General features: G+C 36.9%; 1 protein-coding gene across 1 annotated transcript; it reads left to right on the top strand.

Moving 5' to 3' along the window:
- The first annotated feature begins 636 nt into the window (after window positions 1–636).
- On the top strand, window positions 637–22,632 carry LOC143690559 (olfactory receptor 10AD1-like). Its single transcript, XM_077168233.1, has 2 exons — window positions 637–698; window positions 21,666–22,632. Exons 1-2 carry the CDS (start codon window positions 637–639, stop codon window positions 22,630–22,632), a joined length of 1,029 nt encoding a protein of 342 aa, XP_077024348.1.
- The last annotated feature ends 73 nt before the right edge of the window (window positions 22,633–22,705 follow it).

The following is a 22,705-nucleotide window of genomic DNA, read 5'->3' as shown; positions in this document are numbered from 1 at the left end:
TTCTAAATCGATGCAAATGTTCTAAGAAATGATGAATATGCAACTATGTGATGATATTAAGAATTACTGATTGTATATGTAGAATGGAATGATATCTTAATGTTTTGTTTAATTTTTTTTAATTAATAAAAAAAGTTAAAAAAAAAAAAAAAAAAAAAAAGATGGGACGAAAGAAAAAAATAACCTGAGATAGGGTAAGTGCCTATCAGTACTTACTTAATCAGTAAGTGCCTGCCTGCACTTACTGATTCTCACCAGGAGGTGGAGCGCCTGGGACCCCCTCCTCCCCTCAGGCCCTCCCCTCTCTGATTGCTTCAGCCAGCCTGGAGTTACTGCATCCTTCCAACAGGTGACACACTCAAGTCACCTCCTGCCCTCAGGCCCCAGCCTGCAGGACCAGCTGTAGAAATGGTGTGCAGCGTGGGGGGCCTGCTCCCTGCCCATGGCGGTGGGATGGTTGGTCCCGGAGCGTGGATTGGGGGAGCCCCGGGTAGTGGGGGAAGTAGCCAACCTAGAGCCCTGCACCCAGTGGAACCTCTATTCGTGACACCCCAGCAACCACTCCCATTGCCCAGGGCATAGCTCTTCGTGACTGACAGCCAGGCCCACCTTCCTGTTCCCTGCGGGTGCACGGCCATGTGGATCTGGGCAAGGAGGCGTCCCCAGTCAGTAGCTGAGGCAGGCTGGAAGACAGGGAGGTGAGTTCCCTCCAATCGGCACTTCCCCGCAAGCCACTGCCCACCCTGGTGGAGCACTACAGATCCCACCCCTGTCTCATCCCCCTGCCTCTCTCATCCCTCAAACGTTCTGAAGACCCTTTTTGATCATTCACCCCTGGACCGCAGTCCCTGACATTCTCTCCTCATCCCCTATCTTGTCCCTTGGAGCAGGGGTGACATCAATCCACCTCACTCTGCCATCTTCCCAGAAGTTAGTAGCTTAATTTTATATATTCTTTTTTCTGTTTAAAATGAACTCTTAAAACATCCTTGAGAAAAATAATTTAAAATATTACACCTACAGTAGTATTAAAATATCATGTCCCTTGAGATAATTCTACTTAGCAATATTCAGTACTGCTATGGAAAAGTTAAATGACATTTATATAAATAAAGATCTAAATACATGGAGAGAACAATTCATATTTGTAGATTGGAAAGCTTAATATTGTAAATATATCAACGTGTGATTCCTTAGAGGCAACATAGTTTATTGGTTAAGATCATAAAATCTTGATTTACACCTTACTACCCATGTGATCTTACCCATAGGACTGTTAGAAGAATAAAAAAGAATTAGCATTTATATGACTCTTACAATGAGAACTTTATGATTGTTTATAAACAAATAAATGCCAATTCTCCCAAAACTGATTTATAAATTCAATGCAAGCCCAATCAAAATTCCAACATGTTTTAATGTTGTTGATCTTGACAATCTAACCCTAAAATTTAACAAAAATTCAAATGGCTAAGAACACTTGAAGAGTAAGAATAAAAATAAAAGAACTTGATCCACTACGTATCAAGACTTACTATAATGCTCTAGTAATTTAGGCAGTGCAGTCATGGTACAGGAATAGAAAAATAAACTAATGTAATAGAATAGAGAGCCTAGATAGAAACCACACATTTACAAACACAAGATTTATAACAAAGGTGGCACTGCAAAACAGGAAGGAAAGGACAGTCTTTTCAATTCAGGGTGCCAAGACAACTAGTTTTCCATATAGAAAAAAAAACTGACATCAGACTCCTACCTCATGTCGGAGACAAAAACAAATTTCTCATTTAAGCTGTAGATCTAATTGGTAAACAAGGCAAAAAGGCGTTTAGAAAATAGTATAGAAGAATATTTATATTATTTCAAGGTAGGGAAAATTTTATTTAAAAAGACATGAAAAAAGCACTAACCAAAAAAGAAAAAAAACCAACAACTAAATATGACTACACTGAAGTTAAAGGCTTCCATTTATTATTTCCCAAAGAAAGACAGGGAAATTGGTGAGTTGTGTGTAGCAGCCTGCCAGGTATTATACTTCACTATTTGTTAAATATCAGCAGCAGTGCTAAGCCAGCCACCAGACCTGAACTCTAAGTAGAGCCTTCACAAGAACTTTATGAAATGTGGTAAAGCCCATGTTTTGCCATCCTTCTTGTACAACAATGCTGTTTCTCAAATTAAAAAAAAAAAAAAATCACCCCTTATGGACTTAACATAATTCAGTAAGCCTCTTTATACTTAAGCTATCCCACTATACCTACCTTCAAAAATTGTTATATTGCATAAGTAATATACTGAGTAATTTGATCAGCCTAAAAGAGTAAGTAGAGATGTTTTTGTTTTTTAAACACAAAACGTCCATATGGCGCAATATATTAGATATTCCTCTTCCAGGGTTAGTAACAAGGGTATACATATAAACACTAAGTGAAAGACTCAAGACTTGATCTGTGACTAAAGAACTAAGGCTAAAGACCCAGAATTATTTCTGTAGAGAGGTGTGTGTATACAGTTAGAGAAGTAACTGCCTTCAAGGGTGAATCCAAGAATGTGGAGGAAGTTCAGAATCTCTTTCTCTGTCCTGATTCAAAGATAGAGGGGGATTGATTTGAAGCCATCTCCATACTGGATCGGAAGTGGTTCATTGTCTTCATTTCATGAATCAATTACAGAATATCTTCCTTTCCCCCAAAATTCTCCTGGAGGCTGACCCTGTTTCCCACTCTTACTCAATAGATGAGAGCCCCGTGTTTTCTGGTAGGGAGGGCTTTGTTTGCCTCATTGTCTCTCTGGTTTCTGCTTGAGTTGCATTTTGATATCCTAGGCACCAGCAGTTCCTAAAAGTTTTATTTAGCACCTGGGTGTACTGACCTTTGGCAGACAGGATCAAAGATCGTGTGAGGAGAAAGTGAAGGTGGAAATAGAAGATTACTTGTAGTGCACCATCTTATTATTAGCCCTGCAGTCCCTGGGCAAGCTCACTGCAGAGAAAGAAGTGCTGCTCCTATAGCTTTAGCCCTGTGCAATTCTAGGTCCATTTGAACAAGGCAAGAGAGAAAATTAGAACACGCCCACCCCCACCCCTGTCAGCAGGGGGTGTTTAGAATTAGTCATGTTGACATGAGCCCACTCTTCCATTGGCTGCTTATACATTTTGGGCCTTGTTTGCATCCTCATTTTAACAAATCAGCTGTTTAAAAAAAAAGAATTTATGAGACAAGCAGGAAGATTTGAACATGACTGGCTGGACAGTTGATTAGATTTAGGAATGTTAAATTTTTTAGGTGTGCTACTCACATGATGGTTATTATATTTTTAAAGTAACCTTATCTTTTCGAGACACATCCTAAAGTACTTAGGGATTAATTATATGATGTTTGGGAGATGTTTCAATATTCAGTAGGATTAAGAGAGTAGGTGAAGATATAGATGAAACAAATTGATAATGGATTGATAACTATTGACACTCAATGACAGGAACACGGAGTTTGCTACACTATTCTTTCATTAAACCTTTTTTTCTTTCTTTCTATTAAAAAAAGTTTGCAAATTTGAATTTAGAACATTTACAATAAAATTAAAAGCAAATAAGAAAAAGTTCTCTTGGAAAGTTTGAGAATGAATTAATAGTTACATAGAAAACTAACCAAATTTTTTAAATGAGGCAATCATTAACTCTAGGGAAAACAAACAACTTTATAAGATAGAGAATGTAATAATTCTGATCTATGTGGCTCTACTAGAACAAAATTAGCATAAAAACTAAATATCATTTAATGAAAAAGAAAAATGTTACCAATGTATAAAATTTATATTTTGTCATTATTTTCCATAAAGAGAAAAGATTGATAATTCAGTTGTTCTCTGCATAGCTAATGGAGAATTATCTTTTATTTACAATAGTTTAGAAGAGTTTTTCAGCTTTATAACTCAAGTTACTGGTTATGCCACATTAAGTTTTAAATGGGTTGTCAAATCTGAGGAAATCTCTATCAAGTTACTTCCAGATATTAAGCTATAAGATTTCAAGGCTTTCAAATTTCCTTGTGCAGTGACTAATCTTTAATATTCTTTGAACTAACAATGCTCACCAATCAATTTGCCATTGTCTTCATTTCAGTAGTGTATTGAGTTTGATGTTACCTTGATTGATATCAACATTTCTTGTCAAATCAGCAAGATATTAGAATTGTTCAAATTTGCTCACATAATTTATACCTCTTTATTATTGGATTATCAAACAATCTAAAATTCTGTCCATTAATTCTACTTGAGATTTATCTCTTCCTGTTAATAAATTAATGCTTTTGTACAGTCTGAAATTTTTTGTTACATTTAACCTCTTGATGTCAAGATAATTTCTGTTGTTTTCTTCATTCATCTTTATCACCTTTGTTTCATAGTCAATTAATTTCTAACTGAATCTCTCCTCAGTTATTTAATACATTTCAAGTAACAGGAGAAACCCTCCACATACTTTCAAATCAAGAGTCCATAATATTTCACCTTTTATTGAAATATTCCAAACTGCAGTTAAAATGACATACCCAAGTTTTATCAACTTTTTGAATAAACTCTTCAATTTTCCTTCATATTCAGATTTCTCTTCTGAGCCTTTAAAAATATTTTTTAGAGACTTTAAAATGTTACTAAACATATATTGTGAGGTTTGAGTAGATCATCAGTTTCCACAAATTTATGGTACCAAACCCCATAGATACATTTTTATCAAGAAATAATTTTGATGCTGGATCATTTGGCATAAAGGATAGTAGGAAGCCATTTCTATGCCAGAGCAGTTAGTAATAAATTAACCATATGAAAGTGACTGCAAACCACATCCAACTATCCACTAAAACCCTTAACTAAATTTATCCCAGTTCAACTTTCACATAAAGAGATCCCCAAAAGGTCCATGGCCTCTCCAACACTACCCCACCCCTTTGCACACTCACACACACCCCCATGTAAACAAAAGAAGGAATGAAAAAAGAAAACAATTTGTAACCAATTGTGTTAAAATAAATTTCTTCTGCAAAATTTACAAAAATATATGCCCATGTTGACACTTTGCTAGGTCTCTTCCCGGAGCTTTAGAAGGGCTCCATGGAAATGAGAGAAGCTTGGAAACTTAAACTTCATTAGCAGCACAGTAAATCTGCCAGTGTGGAAGTTTTGAGGTTTTTCCTTTTGCTTATCTTTATTTTCCGCCTTAACTGTAATGAATAGGTATCGGCCTTACAACTCGGAAAGCATGGTAAGAAAAATGTCATTTGAGAAGCAAAGAAAAATAAAATGAGGTGATTCAACTAGGTTAAATTAAAAACAAGAAAAAAGAAGCAATAAATTGTTGTAGGTGCCATGATGGAATGCTTTACAAAGGACTAAAGGGGAAGCGAGGCAATCGTGGAGGAAGAGAGAGGAAGGTGGTCAACAAAACCACCAAAACGGAGGTGACCCTTAAAGCGGTTGAATCTTGAAGTGGGTGAGTGCTGGACTGTTACAGGTTAAGGGAGGAATCTGTTCAATGGCTGTGATGCAGACATACCAGTAGAGGGAGCAGTATGAGTGAGGCAGGAAGGAATAAAATACCCAATGTGTTAGGATGGCAGTGTGAATACCGCAAGGGTAGGAAATAAGACAGTAAGAGGAATTTATGAAGGGAGAGATAAACCTCCAGAAGTAGGTCATAATAATAATATTTAGCTCACTGAATATTTACTATGCTATATACTATGGTAAGCATTTTATGTATATATTAATTTACTTCTCACAATACTATGAGTTTAGTACTATTGTTTTTCTAATATCTATCTTTATCCAAATAAAGAAACTGAGGAAACAGAGCAGATGGGTTACTTTTTCAGGCTCACTTAGCTAGGTGGTACAGTTTGGATTTGAACCCAGACAGTCAGACTCCAGAGTCCATGTTCTTAACTGTGATGCTATGTATGCAATGTTGGACAATGAAGATCTCATAGTATTGTGAGAAGTAAATTAATATATACATAAAATGCTTACCATAGTATATAGCATAGTAAATATTCAGTGAGCTAAATATTATTATTATGACCTACTTCTAGAGGTTTATCTCTCCCTTCATAAATTCCTCTTACTGTCTTATTTCCTACCCTTGCGGTATTCACACTGCCATCCTAACACATTGGGTATTTTATTCCTTCCTGCCTCACTCATACTGCTCCCTCTACTGGTATGTCTGCATCACAGCCATTGAACAGATTCCTCCCTTAACCTGTAACAGTCCAGCACTCACCCACTTCAAGATTCAACCGCTTTAAGGGTCACCTTTGCCATGTTAGCAATTTGGCGTATTATCCTTTATCAGACCAGAGACAATCATGGAAGAGTATTAAGAAGGAACACAATCTGTATAGCAACTGTCTATATTGTAACTGTCCTCACAATCTCTAAGTCTCTCAGGGGACAGAACTGTCATTGCATTTTTGTATTCCCAACATTATACACAGTAGTGGGTACTTGGCAACAACTACTTGTCTCATGAATGAGTAAGTGTCCACATGTCTATCAAGCAATCAAAAAACACAGCAGCCTATGGGGAAAAAAGGCCTTGGTTACCATCACTGAGGTCCCTGGATGCAGTCCATCCCACTTTAGATAGTTGGGTATTCCAGGTCAACAGGCATTTCTTCCCTGTAAGCTGATGGGGCTGCACCTCTCCTCCATGGGGCTATATGTGTAACATAGACAGGGAAATCTCTCTGGAGACCTCTAATGGTGCTGCTCCCACTTATAACCCAGGTCACCAGCATCTGTCACTGTTGTGGCTGTACTTCTGGGAAGCAGCTACCACCATCATTGCAGGCCGGTGCTGCTATACTGAACACTTGCTCCACAACAAAAAGAGGGGCTGTGGTATCATGACAAAAAGTGATGAACTGAGATGGGTTTTTAGCCCCAACTCCATAGAACCTTGAGAAAATCACTTAGACTTCCTGGGATTTAGACTATTAATCTCTAAAATGAAGCAAGTGATCTCTACCTCTAAAATCCTGGACCAGTATTTCCCATACTGTGTTCTGGTGCTAATGCATGCCAAAGATGGACTCCTGATATTTTTGCCTGTTTATCATACCTTATTCCTTCTTTTGAAAACAGTGCCCCCACTGTTCTTTATGACCAAACCTGGCACCAACAAGCTAAACCATGAGCCGGAGCTCCAGTCCCTACGGCTGCCAGCCATGAGGCTGGGGAATGGGGAATGGGGGATGGTAGCTGCTGTAAGAAGGGTGAAACTCACTGTCTTTATTGCAAATTGCAGCCTCTTTTTCCTGCTTCTTTCTGGATACTGAATAGTGTTCCCCTAGCTGCCAGAGTTTCAAAGTGGTTGATTCAATAATTCCTGCCTCTTCAACAGTTTGTTTTGGTCCAGGAACTTCGTACTCCACCATCTTTCCATGATCTTTCTTGATTTCTTTCTATTTCTGATCTGCTAAGAGCTTTTATTCCAAATGTCTTTGAACTTGACCAGTTTTTTTGGCATCTCTTGATAAGATATATTGTTTTTCTCCTTATAATATTAATGCCATGAATTTCATTGAAAATTTTTTAAATATTTAATTACATTCCTGGAATTAAACACTACTTAATAGCCATGGTGTATTTTTAATTTAAAAAAAAAATCTTTTTTTTTTTTTTGCATGGGCAGGCACTTGGAATCAAACCTGGGTCTCTGGCATGGCAGGCGAGAATTTTGCCACTGAGCCACCGTCACATCACCTGTCATGGTATATTTGTGCATCTATGTTCATAAGTGAGATTTTCTGTAGATTTCTTTTCTTGTGAAGTCCTTGTTCTATATTTAATATGTTAGCCTTGTTTTCTAAGATAATTTTTTGTTTATTACATGCTCTGGCACAGCTTATCTAACACGCAAATAATCTATTTCTTAATGTTTTCTTAGAAATTGCCCCTTAGCTATGTGGGCCTGGTATCCTTTGTAGGCATTTTTTTTTCACTTCTGCTATAATTAATGAGTTATCCAACCTGAGTTCATTTTGACAACTTTATTTTCTTAGGAGAATTTAAATTTAATTTAGAGTTTTCTAACTTTCATGAGTAGTGGATCTATATCCCACAGGTTTTGATATGTAGTGCTGCCATTGTCAGAATAATTTGAAAATTCTGTATTGATTTCCTTCTTTAAGCAAAAATTCATTTTGAAGGGTATTTGTAGATGTTCAAGATTTTTCGTTCTTGTTTCTTTTTAGCTCTCCTTTTCTTTTTTTCTCTTAATTGTATTGCAGTTCTAATTGTGGTCAGCAGATGTGAGCTGCTTGGTTCCTGCTTTGGGAATTTGCTAAAAATTTCCTGACTAGCACAGTCTCTATGATTCCAATTCAATAGGATCTGAGAATCTACCTTTTCAATAGTGTCACCATTAGCATCTGATGCAGATAATTCAAGTCTACTTGGGAAAATATTGTACTGTATGAAGCTGTACAATCTTCTTTCCTGGTATCTTCTGAACACAGAAAACTTCCTTTGGCCAAGGGTACCAGAGGAAGTCAGTATTACATAGAAGAAAGGGAAGATGAACCAGGCATGGTCTAAAGATCCTGAACTGGGCTCAAACCTTGCTGTATCTATTACTCAGCTGCATGGTCTTAGACAACTTACTTATTATTTCTTAATCTTGGTGTGAAGATTAAAAGGCAACAGAGTTCACTTAATCAGTAATTTCTTCAAAGACCTCTGGTCATCCCATCCAGCTAGGAAAGTTTGTGTGGTACAACCTGTTAGAAAGGTGAAAAGAATTTGTATGTATGATTCAGACAGCACAGCCTTCCCAGTTCATCTGCCTCTACTATTTGTTTTTACCAAAAAAGACAGAACCCTACATATGGCAATGAATTAGAAAGTTACTATCCTTCACATTCTCTGGGACTCCACGTCAGGGTGAATCTCCCTAAACTCTTAGGTTGGGGTGGGGAGGAGTCAGAAAAATCTTTTCTCGAGGTTCTACCTCTGGGGATGGAGCTCCTTTGGTATACGGGGGTAGGAAACATGGACATACCTGACCCTTGATTCTTCAAAACAGCTATCTTGGGTGGGAAACAGACTACCAGGGAAATCTGAGACTAACTCAGATATTCCAGGGACCTTTGCCAATGGACAAGTCTCCCTGAGGATCCTAGGAATGGTCTGAAATCTATTTAAACTCTAGAGACCTGGTCAGACTAAAGCAGACCTCAAGAATGAGCTGTTCATCTGTTACGGTCAGTTCCCTGTCAGTGACCAACGAGAGGCAGACTATACCTCCCTGAAATTGAGAGCCCATGGGATGTCTTGCTACATCGGTGTGCGTGCCTGTGTGAGTGTGTGTGTATGTGCGTGTGATGAGAGGAATGGCATGAAGAGAAGAGTGGGGTCAGAGGGAATAGAGAGTAAGGGGCTCACCACCCTATAAATAAGCAGCTTGTTTATAGCAGAACTCACTGCACCCTCCCTCTGAGTCTGAGATCAGCACAGCCAAGGTGAAGAACATAAACCCTTGGAGAAGGTCAGTGAATGTACTCATTTCTCCTGCTGTGGAAGCTGAAGCTGCCTCTGTGGGCATCCTTCAAAGATGAACACTCCCTGGCTCCCTCAACCACCTGCATTCAGATCACACGTGTACTCTGAACACCGTGGCCGTGGAGATGTCACAGATCCTGACTCCATTAACCTCTCCCCTGCTCCATTTCTCCCTCTCTAGACATCTAGCTGTATCTTCTTACAACTCTCCTATTACTTGCTTTTTCCTCTGTAATTCCCTTCCCTGCTTCCATCAGGCTCTCAGTCTGCCCTGCTGCCCTCCTGGCATCTGGCAGAGGGACAGATGGCTTGGATATGACTGAGAGGACCAGTCTGCTTTTGAGGACCCCAGAAAACCAAACTAACTGTGCTCAGAGCCACCAGACTGAGAGGATTTCAAACTCCTGGATTAGGGGGTTGATACCACATCATCCAAGGAGGTGTGCCATTATGCCTATGGCACCTCTCCATCTGTTTCCTATTGGGTTTTCCTTCTTCCTACTTTTTTCTGACTCTTATTTTAACTAATTCTCCATATCCCTCATCTCCCTCTCTCTAGATCCCCTTTCACTATTTTTTCCATCCTCTTTCAGCATGAATAGCAGAAAAGTACAATGACTGAAGCCAGTTTTAACAATGTATTGATATGCAGCCTTGTCTCACAGAAGTTTTGAGGATATGAGAAGACCATAATTTGAGCCTTGCCTCTGTCCCTCCGTAGTTACCTCACAACTCAGGTCACTGACTATTTCTTGAGGCTTCATTTCCCCACTAACGAATGAGCTTTAGGGGCACCTTTTTAAAGCACCCAGCTCCTCACAGGAACAGCTGAGAGAATGTAAATTGAAGAGTCACAGAAATGGAAGCGATTGCAGTAATTATTATGTTTTTCACAATTTATTTTCGTCTCCTCTCATCTTTAACTTTCCTGCTTTATTTTCTTATTTGGCTTCATATTCTGTTTTCTGGTCTCTTTCCCTCATCTGCATTTTTCTTTTATCTGCCCCACAATTTAGTTCTCTTTTTCCTTTCCCATTTATGTCTTTCTCTCCATCCATTTGTCCACATGGATATTTTTCCTGTTTATCTGTGCATTATCCTTTTCTGCTTTTTTGAGAAAAGATGGCAGAGGGATTTTCAAGAGGTTTTTGAATATATTACAAAATAAGATGAAGAACATGAAGATCCTGTTTTGCCCATTTTCCCTAAGATCTAGAGGATAAATAGAATTTAGGGGAAGTAGGGCATGGAGTGGGGCATGGAATAAGAGTTTAATCTGCTATAGAAAATACTTTCCTGATCTGGAAAAGTGATCTTTTTAAAGTCATAGATTCTACCTAGGAATTTTCCATGGTAGTATAATATTGATCAAGACCTTAAAAGATTTCTTCCAACATATGAGGTGGAAAGAGGGAAAGAAATGAGAAAAGAAGAAAAGTAATGAAGGTAACAAACATGTTCTCAGCAATTATTGTTTGTCAGTCACATTAAATATCATCAAGTATTAAGTATTACTAAGTGTAATTTCCATTATCAGTTATCTTTGCAATAATGAACAAGTCAGAGAGGTTATACCAAAATGTAATTGGTACATGGTGAAAACTGAGATGTGAGCACTGGCTTACCTAATTCCAAACCGTGAATTCCTTCTACACATCTGTAATATATATGTGAGACTTTTACATGGAGATGTTGAGTCTTAAGAAAGCATCTCTCTTGCCTTTTAGTACTATCTAATTCATTGGCCAAATAACTCTTTACTTCTCTCCAAAACATTCAGATGAAATTAACTCATCTCCCTATCTATGTCTTTGCCTTTGTTTTTTTTTTTTTTTAAATCCTCAATATAATTTTTTTCAGACAGCATAATGATACCGTAGTTCATATTAACCATGGCTACAAAAACTGCTTGGAAAGAGCCAATCCAATGTCCAGTGTTGCATTCTTCTATCACAAAATCTTCCATCTTACACACATAGCCAAACCCTTTATATCAAGGACTGATCATTCTGTGTGGATTAAGTGGTGACTTTTTTATCTTGTGTTTTCCCTCTACCCTTTAGAGTGGGAAGGGGCTGTATTTTTTTTATTTTCAAATTACCTAATCCTTCTCCTTCTTATGGTGGCTATTGTCAGGAGGGAGAATGTATTTTCAGGTTTGTTTGATTTTTGCTTAAATATAGTTTAGATTGCAACTCTGGAGGGGAGACAGTGAACAACTATCAAGATTTTTTGTGGAAAGAATAAGTTGATATGAGGTCCATCTAGAATTTGGAAACTAGATTAAAACCCAGGATCTAAAATACGGCTATCTGGGCTAATACCCACTGATGCGGATGCTAAAGAAGGTTCCTTGTGGCTTCTGTCTTGTCCATAGTGGTAAATATCTGGAAAGCCAAGCAAGGGCACTCACTGTGACAATCAGACCATCATTAGATGTAAAGTAGAATTCAGGGCCTCCACAGATCCAACTATAAGACGGTAGAATGTGGAAGATTTAGAGAAAAGGAAAAGAAACTACATTTACCTTGGAAAAGATCTAAATAACATAAAATTTTATTATAGTTTAATAAATTTGTTAAATTTTCCTATCACATGGTAAGAAGAAAGTTGAACATAAATCTCAATCTCTGCTGAGGCTAGTAGAACATAAATAGCACAAGAAGAGATGTATAGTATACCTAACACTTGATAGCAATATCTTTTTAACTCCCATGACAATCCCAAAAACTGTTTAGATAGTAATTCCACCATGGTTTAAAGGGGGCAAATCAGGTATCCTAAAACCAATCCTCCTATGAGCCTAATGATTGATTTTCACGACAGGTTCATCTAAAGTTCATGGTTATAAATTCATACCATCCTGATATAAAAGATCATTCCAGCTCTTTTAGAGTTTTCTATTTTTGTCTCTGTTTAAGGGTCTGTTTTTATTTTAATTTTAATATTTGAGGAAATCATCTTAGAATATGACTTTCTTAAGATCATACATCTAAGAATTATTAAATTTGATGCATTTGGGTACATTATACCACAAGGTCAATCCTTCAGGGTTCTTTCTTAATCCTTTGGTTTGTATATTTTTAGATTTCTCAAGACTCTTTTAGCCTAGGCCATACAGAATTTATTTTTTATTTCAAATGGAATGGAAACATCATGGCAGGAATTTTCATCACTGTTATTTCCCTAGTGTCCAGGCTCTTAATAATTACTTATTAAGTAAATAAATAAATTACTCATCAAGTTGATTTATCCTCTTTTATGATTTTCAGTATATTTAGTTGCATGCACACATAACTGTATATTTGTTAAACAAACTAGAAATATACAATATACAATATTATTTATTTATTTTTATTAATTTATTACTATTTATTTTTAATAAATTTATTTATCCTAATAGAGGATAAATTAACTTGATGAGTAATATCTTAAATACTAAGAGAAAGAAAATGAAATGGGTAAATGAGAAGTATGTCTGGCTTTGGTGCACTGTTATAAACCATAATGAAGGGCTGGTTCAATATTACTACACACGTAATACCACTTTCTACTTTAAGTATGTCCTTAAAAGACATTATAACAGTAAAGAATTCTGAGTTTTTAAAAATGGAAAATAAAGATAAGCATTAAAAAATAAATCTTTCATAGCTCTACCACCTATATGCAGTCACTCTTAATATTTGGGTGAATTTCTTTTGAATCTTTTGTTAATGTACAAATACACAGATTTTTATTTTGCTTTTTCACTTAAAATTATGTGTTTCAACATTAGTACACGGGGTTCATCAACATTATTTTTCATGACTACATAATATTTCATTAATCTCATTTTCTATGGTATAGTTAACCATTTCCCTACTAGAGTTCCTAATTTTTGTTCTTATAAATAATGCTAGAATGTGAAATTTTGTGCAAAAAGCTTTTTCTCAACTGGGAATTATTCTCTTAGAATAAATTCTAAGAAATAGATTAATCTATTCATTTAGCAAACTTATGTACCTACCTACTATGTACCAAACATTTTAGAAATATTAAGTCTTTTAATTCTCAGAAAAATCCATTAATGTAGGTACTATTATTTTTTCATTTTGACATGAGGAAACTGAGGTACATTAATATACCTAGTTTACATAGCTGGTAAGTGGAGAACCCAGGATTTGGATCCATGTAATTGGACTCCAGGTCTGTATTATTAAAGAGACCCTACATTAAAGGGAATGAACATTTGGAAAGCTTTGAAAGCTTTTGGTGTATTCTGGTTCCAGCCAACAATGGAAAACCATTTAAACAGTGCTTATAGTACAATTTCCAAAAAAAGACTAATGCTTATTTGATGGATCAGAAATTATATGTTACCTAATTATTTTTGAACTTTTTTGATTTCATAAGTTTGAGTCTTTGGGGTAATTTTTCCTCTTCTATGAATTTTAAGGTTTTGTCTTTTACCTCTTAAGATCTTGGTGTTTCACTCAGCTCTCTACATAATGCATTCAATATAATTTGCTCTTGTACTTTCGTATTTTTCTTGTATGCTACTTGTTAGAAACAACTGCAGTGCTTTTCTTTTTAATGTACCAAAGTTTTACATTTGATGTAGTCAAAGCTGTCATCTTTCTCTTTGTGATTTCTTCTATGGCTTAGGCAAAGCTCACAAGCATAAATTCCTCTAGCAGTCCCATAGACAAGGCAATTGAGTGAGGTGAGCTTGATATTAATCAAATGGGAGTCTTGGGGACTGGAAAGAACTGAAGGCTTGTCCACACAGGGAGACCACCATGAGACTCCAGGTAGTTGATGAAAATGGGTCCAGCATGGATCTTCTGATTTTTCCTCAGAAGCTGGAGGCCCGATATCCTTCACAGGAAGCACTTGAGGCTTAATAAAACACATCTTATAGGACAGAGGGATGCAACTCTCTTGCTCAGAGTTCAAAATACTAAATTCTGATTTCTGCCAGATTTTCTATGGAGTTTTTTTATATATACTTAAAGTTTTACACATATATAATTAGGATTACAGTATGACGTGAATATCTAATTGTTTCCTTAAAACTAACCAGAGTAGGGGGATAAAACTAACTAGAGGTAAAAAAAAAAAAAAAAAGAAAAAAACCAACTAGAGGAAAAAGATTAATTTACTTTTCTCAGTTGTCTTCCTTGGTCTTCAAATTTCTTTCTTTGTCTTGGAAAGCAGAGGATCAATGAAGTAATAGAAAAGTATGGAATTTTATGATGATTTCTTTAGTTTTAAAGGAAGACTAGCCCCTTTTTCTCTTCATAACTGACATAGTGAGTGCCTTCATTTCCTTATTAATAGTATATAATTTGATTATTTATTTGAAATTAAGCAGAACAGTCCATACAAAAGTGGATTTAATGCCGGAGACCGGGTTTGATTCCCAGAGCCTACCCATGCCAAAAAAAAAAAGGATTTTAAAAATTATTGAAATGTTCAAAAGAAAGTTAAATAGAAAGGGAAAAGTGTACAAAGTAATGCAAAATTTCAGTCAATCTAATCCTGTATTAAACATTGCAAATTTGATAAATGTGAATTTCAGACAGATTTCATTTAGTGAATTGTATATTTAGAAAATGGCTCAACAAAAATCACACTGTTTAAATATTCAAATACCTGTTCAAAAAACATTAATTAAAATTTTACTCTGTGCTAGAGCAAGAGTATATATTTTTGTCTCAGTATTACAATCTTGTTTGATTCTGTTTAATTGTGATTCTGTTTAATGAATACAAACATTTAAATCATAGTTAGACCAGCACCAATAAATTCTTGATGAGAAAATGCTTTTATTAGCGAATGTCATTAAGTTAAATTGATTTTTTGGTCAGTTTTCACATAACACACAAAGTATTTTCAATTTTGTCATGTGAATAAAAATACAAAAATTATTTGATCTAGTACAATTAATTTATGTGTAACTTATCAACAGTTTTATCAATCTTTTGTTCAAATCAAAGCTTACTATAATAGCTTCTACCACTGTGAATTTTATTTTGTGGGGATTATTTCTATGGAGCCTTATTTTCATTTTCAAAATTTTTAGATCCAAATCTTACAACATATAGTTTTATCTATTTTCAGTTTCATTTTGTTTTAATTGCTTCTATCAGTTAAATTTAGCATTTACTTCTTAAGCTAATCTATGATTAAAATGTTAGCTAGCTCAGTATTATTTTATTGCCAAGAATTGTCTATTATAAAGCTATTTTAATTCTTCTGATTATTGTTTGGACCTTGTATAAACTATCCACATGCATTTGTGGCCCAGTGAGCAAATAATGGGGTCAAAATGGTGGGGTCAAAGAAGTTTACTTCTAAAAAATAAACCTATTTTCACTAAAAGAAAGGGAAAAAATGTCAGGCTATTGGGGAAGGTGGTATATGATCACTGTGATAAAAGACAGTCCTAATTCACCAGGTACCAACAGGAGTAAAGAGCGCTCCACAGAGGAGGACCAGCATGTGTCAAAAAGCATGACAACAAGAAATGGAGTGTATGCCCTGTAGACACAAAATAGAAACAGAATGGATGAATGAGTTTGTGCATGTTAAATGGCCGTAGTGCATGAAGAGGTGGAGGAGTAATAAGAGATATTTGGGAGGTTGACAGGAGGGAACAAGAGGTTAATTGGATGAATGAGAGAGGAGAGGAAGAGGACATCCAGCCTCCTGCTTAAATGAATATATTTATCTTGATGCTATTAAACAAGAAAGAAAATATAGGAAGAAAGTGCGGGCTCCAATGCATTCTTTGCTTTTGGACTATTTTGAGTTGAAATTAGATGTGACACATTGAAATTGTCCTATTCTCAAAGACAACAGAAAAGATTTTTTAATCACTCCTTGGTCAGACATGCTGATGCTTTCAAATCCTTCATTAAAATCGGTTAAGCACTCCTGCTGTCTAAACGAATATTCTTTTTGCCCTGACCTCCATTGCCTATTGTTCTGTCCTTGGGAAAGCAGGAGAAGAGCTGGTCACCCTATTTGATAGGGCCATTTCCCAGGATGTTTCTCCTTCACCTCTTAATTCTCTCTTTGAAAATGTCCTTCTGATTCAACTCCCTTCAAAATACACAATTCTTTATTTCAGGGATTTGATCAGCTTGTTGGCCAGTGGCATTAGATACACTGAACTTCTAAAAATGTAAACATACTGTTTATTTAATTGTTCTTATTATACTCTCCTCTACATCTCCAAAATTTGTTTTAGTTGTTTCTTTTCTCATTTCTGGAAACCCAAAGGTTAGTAAGGAAATAAGGAAAGAAAGGCATGGTAAAAGGACCCATGAATATTTAGCCTGAAGCTAAAATGGTTAATAAACATCTTCAAATCTCCATCATTCTTTACCATGGATTAGATTCAAAGAGTCAAAGAATGAGGAATATAATTATGAGGAAATGTGCATTATACACACATATATAAATTCACAACTAAATAGAACATTAATTAACAGTATAATCTTCCCTTGGAGGTGGCGGGGTCTCTACCCTAAGCGCCTTAGTGTACTGGAACATAAAGCCTGGTCTGAGTCTCATCACTTTTATTTACTAGCTATATAACTTTGGGCAAGTTCCTTTAGCTTTCTGATCCTGTTTCCTCTTCTGTAAAATACAAATGGCATCCATTTCATATGATTGTTTTAAGAATCAAATGAGTTCATATATATGAATATGCTTTGTAAATGATAAATCACTATAAATGTGTAAAGAAGTTTTATCTAAGTAAACCTTCATCAGGAATGGTTTGAGAACTGACATGGGAAGGATTATATAAGCTAAAGGGGGCACTGTGATGGTTAAATTCATGTGTCAACATGGCCAGGTTATGATGTTCAGTTGTTTGGTCAAGAAAGCACTGACCTGACTGCTACTGTGAGGATATTTCATGGATTTAAATCATCAGTAAATTGATTACATTGATGGCTAATTACACCTACAATCAACTGAGGAGATTGCCTTCAACAGTGAGAGCAGTCTCATCCAATCCACTGAAGGCATTAATGGGAGAAGTGATGATTTCTACAGTTATAGGAGAGACTTTCCATCTCTACTTCAACCAGCCAGCTTCTCCTGGGGAGATTCATCGAAGACCTTCATCAGAGTTCCCAGTTTGTGGCCTGCCCTGTGGAATTTGGACTTGATACCCCCACAGTCGTGTGAGCCAATTTCTATTAAAAATCTCATAATATTTACATTATACACACACACACATTTATATATCTCCTGTCAGTTCTGTTTCCCTAGAGAACCCTGACTAATGCAGGCCTATTCTTTTCCGTAGGACTCCAGTGTCAGACTGTGTTCCATGTGCTAGCTCCCCCTCAGGCTCATGACGTCATCTCTCTTACCTGTTGCAGTGATTCAGAGACAAAAGGAACATTTCCAGTCATAGTAATAGAATGAGGTAAGACATTATTTCCATGATATTGTCCCACCGTATGTACATATTGTAACGTATTTCCAGTGCTTGGTTGAGGGTTAATTAGGTTATTTCTAGGGTGGAAGTGAACTGTGAGGGCAGCAGTATTTCCAGCAGGACTCCTGCATCCTGATGGGAGAAATTTAGATAAAAATCCTGGTCTCCCTTTGGGCTAAAGCAAAAATACGGAGAGGGAAAAATTCTCCCTACTCCCAGAAATGCCATCTGCAAATAATGATAATTCCGCCCTTTCATTCCTATTTCAGCAGTGTACTGAAGCCTGCTGGTATCAGCTTACAAGAGCCAATTGCTTAATTTTCAGGAATTTTGAGAAGTGGTTGTAAAACACCAGCTGTTATTAAACAATTATATAAATTTCAACCATGAAAAATATATTTCAAAACAAAAGGTAATAACAGGGTGTAGGGGTAGTTCAGTGGTAGAATTCTTGCTTGCATTGTGGGAGACCCAGGTTTGATTCCCGGCCCATGTGCATAGCCCCACTCCCCACCAAAAAAAAAAAAAAATCAACAAATGGTACTACAATAACAGGATCCTCACATGGAAAAAGAATGAAATGTGACCCCCACCACACAGCATACCAAAAAATAATAATAATAAATACTCAAAATTCATCACTTCCTATTTCATTACTACCTATGTTCTTGATGTTATTTGTATCTATTGTATCTATATGGTTAGAAAATTATATAACAGTGAACTACAGCACATCCCTTCCCAACTCCATATTTAATGATATAATATTGGTAGCTTGAAATTAGTCATGGTGAGAGTATTTATATCACTAAAATTGGCAAATGCTACAAATCAAGTCCCTTATCTACCCTAAAAGTCATATGCTAAATATTTGCCACCACATCGCTCCTTTAGTCCATTTATCTAAATAATTTTGTTAGTACTTATAGGGCATCTAAAACCTGAAATAGTATGAGGTAGTGGTTAATAATGCAGCTTCTGAAATTAGGCTCCCTGCATTTGAATCTGAGTTTTACCACTTCCTCTCTCTATGACCTTGCAAGTTACTGAACTAATCTGAGTTTGTGTAAAATGAGTATGAAAGGAAGACTTCTCATCCCAAAGGATTTGGGGGAAACTTACAAGAGGTACACATATAAAGCATGCAGAACAGTGCCTAAGCCATACTATATACCTAATAAATGTTAGCTATAAATTTTATTTTAATTTATATAAATGCTTTAATTAGGACATGCAAGCATCTTTCTATTCCTATATTAGCAAGGATTTTTTAAAATGAGGCATTAATTATTATCTTTATCAAATGTCTTTCTTTTTCTCAAATATCGTTTTCATATTTATCTAACTAGAAGTGTTTCGTCTTCGACGTATCAATTCAGTGAGGTATATTAGTAGAATTTATAATTTTAGAAGAACCTTAAATTCCTGGAATGAAATTTACTTAGTCATGGTGTTTTATTCTTTGACTACTGCTGGATTCCATTTACTAATAATTAGTTTTGTCTTTTTCATCATGAATAAATTATCTTGGCTCTAATTTTCACTTATGTACTTTTTCAGGTTTTGGCCTCAAGTTTGAGAACTTTGTAAAAGTAATGAGGAAGCTTTCTCTTTTTCTGTTTTTACATACAGTTTCAGTGGTCTTGGAAAATATCTGATTGCTGAAGATCTGAAAGAACTCAGCTATGGAACTATCAAGGCCTACAGCTATTTGGGGGCCGTAACTCTTTGTCAAGTTTCTTTATTTTAAAGGTTCTCAAACTTGGCTGCATATTGAAATTACCTGGGGATCTTTAAAAACTACTCATGCCTGAGTCCCACCCAATATATCGCTGTTAATTGGCCTGATGTGCAGCCTGAGCATCGGGATTTTTAAAACTCCCTAAGTGACTGTAATGCATAGTAAAGATTCAGAACTACTGTATTTCATTCATTGCACTCAGGCTATTAGATTATTTTTGTTTCTATCTATTCTTCAGTGACTTTTAGTGATTTATAGTAACCTAGAAAATTATCAATTTCTTCCAGGTTTTCAAACTGATTCTTATACATTTTGCAAAGTACTGTTGAGTAATTCTTTAATTTACTTTGTGGCTGTGATTATTTCACCCTTTTTATTACAGTTTGTGTATTTGTGCTTTCTTCTCTGCCTCACCTTTGTGAGCACAAAATGTGCTACCACTCCTGGAGGATCTGCTGACCAGAGGAATCCTATGTCCAATTCATTTAATCAAAACAACACAGTCTATGTTTAAAATATTCAGTGTTTACATCTTTTCTTGAAGTGAGCAAAAGTAAAACAATATTCTTAATGAAAATCCCATACAAAAACTATCTGCTCTCTTTCCTTCATTATCTTAAGGAGAGAAAATCATAGACAGAATTTTGAGAAATTGCCTATATAGTTATTTAATGTCTTGTATTAGCACAATGAATATCGTCTGAACTGTTTTGGCTCTTTGGAACTTATTTAAAGTTTTTTAAAAAATAATTTTTATAATCTAATATATAATGTAATTTTCCATGACCTTCAAAAGAAGGTGCATTCTCTGGAGGTGACAGAATTTAAAATATGTATACTACATAATTGCATCCTTTTGCATTTTGTGTTATGTTTATATTTTATTTTATGTTATGAATACTCCTCATGTGGTATTCTAATGATAGGGTATGGTATAATCCCATAAAGAAGCAAGCTCTTGTCCATGTTTTGGTACCTCTGGCACCTAATACAATATTTGGAACATAGTAGGCATTCATTTATTAACTGAATAAAACTTTTTGATTTTGGCTGCAAAGGGGTTGGAGAGCAATTGTTTTAGTGCTCCATTCAAATAATAACTGAGTTTTTATCCTTTTTCCTTTCCTCACAAATGGGATGGGAGCTGATCCCTGACCTGCAACAATTGCTACATTCTTTCCAGAGGACACACTTCTCCCTGCTTAAATTCCTGTGGCAAGTTCCACTTAACCTTTGTGTTGTCTTAAAGCATTTTACATTATAAACACAGAGAAACGATGACTGATAAGACGTGAACTAAACCATTAAAGTGGTTTTTCTCTAGGTGATTATTTGTACTTATTTGTTGACTTGCTGTTGCTTTTACTTTGGGGGATGCTATGAAGATGTTTTATAAAAAGCAGGCATTACTGTTATAGTTAAGAGAACAACAATATTTAATCTTAAAAAATCAGTCATTTTTTAATATGGTATTTCCAGTCTTTAGTATGAGTTCTGTGCATTTGGGTATCACAAATAAAGTAAATGCTCTCTTTTACATGGAAACCTATTAGCATTTAAAAATGTTTGTCAGATTCTCAAGTCTTGCCTTCAAAGTTTCTTCAAAGGTTTGTCACATGGTTCTAGGCCCTTCAACACCCTTTTTGTCTCTGACCACAGTTCATAGGCAGGGGCAATATTTTATTTGCAGCCTTATGGACAGAAAATAAATACAGCTTCCCTAGGTTTATAATGCCATGAAAACCTGAATCTAACATTATCGTTTTCATGCCGGTTAAATTGCTGACACACATGGAGTTTACTGAAATTCAACTCCTTTTCAATCATTCGCCCAACCGTCTGTTTTTATACAAGTAGGTTATCCAAGGGAGCATCTGAATACAACTATCTCACCTGAGCTTTTCCTGTCCACCCCCCCATCTCCAGCAGGCCCCAGCAGGTGGGCTCACGGAATGGCAGCACAGTGACAGAGTTCATCCTCGTGGGCTTTGAGCAGAGCTCCCCTTCCACTCGGGCACTGCTCTGTGCCCTCTTCCTAGCCCTCTACAGCCTTGCCATGGCCATGAATGGCCTCATCGTCTTCATCACCTGGACAGACCCCAGGCTCCACAGCCCCATGTACTTCTTCCTTGGCCACCTGTCCTTCCTGGATGTCTGCTTCATCACCACCACCATCCCACAGATGCTGATCCACCTGGTGGTCAAGAACCACACGGTCTCCTTTGCCTCGTGCATGACCCAGATGTATCTGGTCTTTTCTGTGGGTGTGGCCGAGTGCATCCTCTTGGCTTTCATGGCCTATGACCGTTATGCTGCTATCTGCCACCCACTCAGCTATGCCGTGATCATGAGCCGGCAGGTCTGCATGAGGCTGGTGAGTACTGCCTGGGTTTTTGGGATGATAAACGGCATCTTTCTGGAATATATGTCATTCCGGAATCCCTTCTGCAGAGACAACCATGTAGAAAACTTCTTCTGTGAGGCCCCCATAGTCATCAGCCTCGCCTGTGGGGACCCCCATTTCACCATGAAGGTGTACTTTGCCGATGCCATCGTGGTGCTGCTCAGCCCCATGGTGCTCATTGTCGTCTCCTATGCCCGCATCCTGGCCTCCATCCTCGGCAGGGCCTCCGCCTCAGGCCGGGGGAAGACCTTCTCGACTTGCGCCTCCCACCTCACTGTGGTCATCTTTTTCTACACCTCGGCCATGTTCTCTTACATGAACCCCCGCAGCACACATGGGCCAGACAAGGACAAGCCTTTCTCCCTCCTCTACACCATCGTCACCCCCATGTGCAACCCCATCATCTACAGTTTCCGCAACCAGGAAATGAAGGGGGCCATGGTGAGGGCCCTGAGGAGGAAGGGCCCAGCCCAGCCAGAGGCTGTGTAGCAGCAAAGCTCCTGGAGGGGCAGCTCCCTCCCCTAGGGTGGTGACACTTCCACTGGCCCTGGCACGTGGGTCA

This window comes from Tamandua tetradactyla, chromosome 7 (genome assembly GCF_023851605.1).
Source record: "Tamandua tetradactyla isolate mTamTet1 chromosome 7, mTamTet1.pri, whole genome shotgun sequence".
Lineage (NCBI taxonomy): Eukaryota > Metazoa > Chordata > Mammalia > Pilosa > Myrmecophagidae > Tamandua > Tamandua tetradactyla.
The sequence above is the reverse complement of the archived record's forward strand: the minus strand, read 5'-3'. Positions and strand labels throughout refer to the sequence as shown.

Bases quoted from the DNA above. Each gene is read 5' to 3' on its own strand.
- LOC143690559 (XM_077168233.1), top strand. From the start codon at position 637: ATGTGGATCTGGGCAAGGAGGCGTCCCCAGTCAGTAGCTGAGGCAGGC. The intron at 699-21,665 runs GTGAGTTCCCTC...CCCCATCTCCAG, and splicing joins GCAGGCTGGAAGACAGGGAG to CAGGCCCCAGCAGGTGGGCT.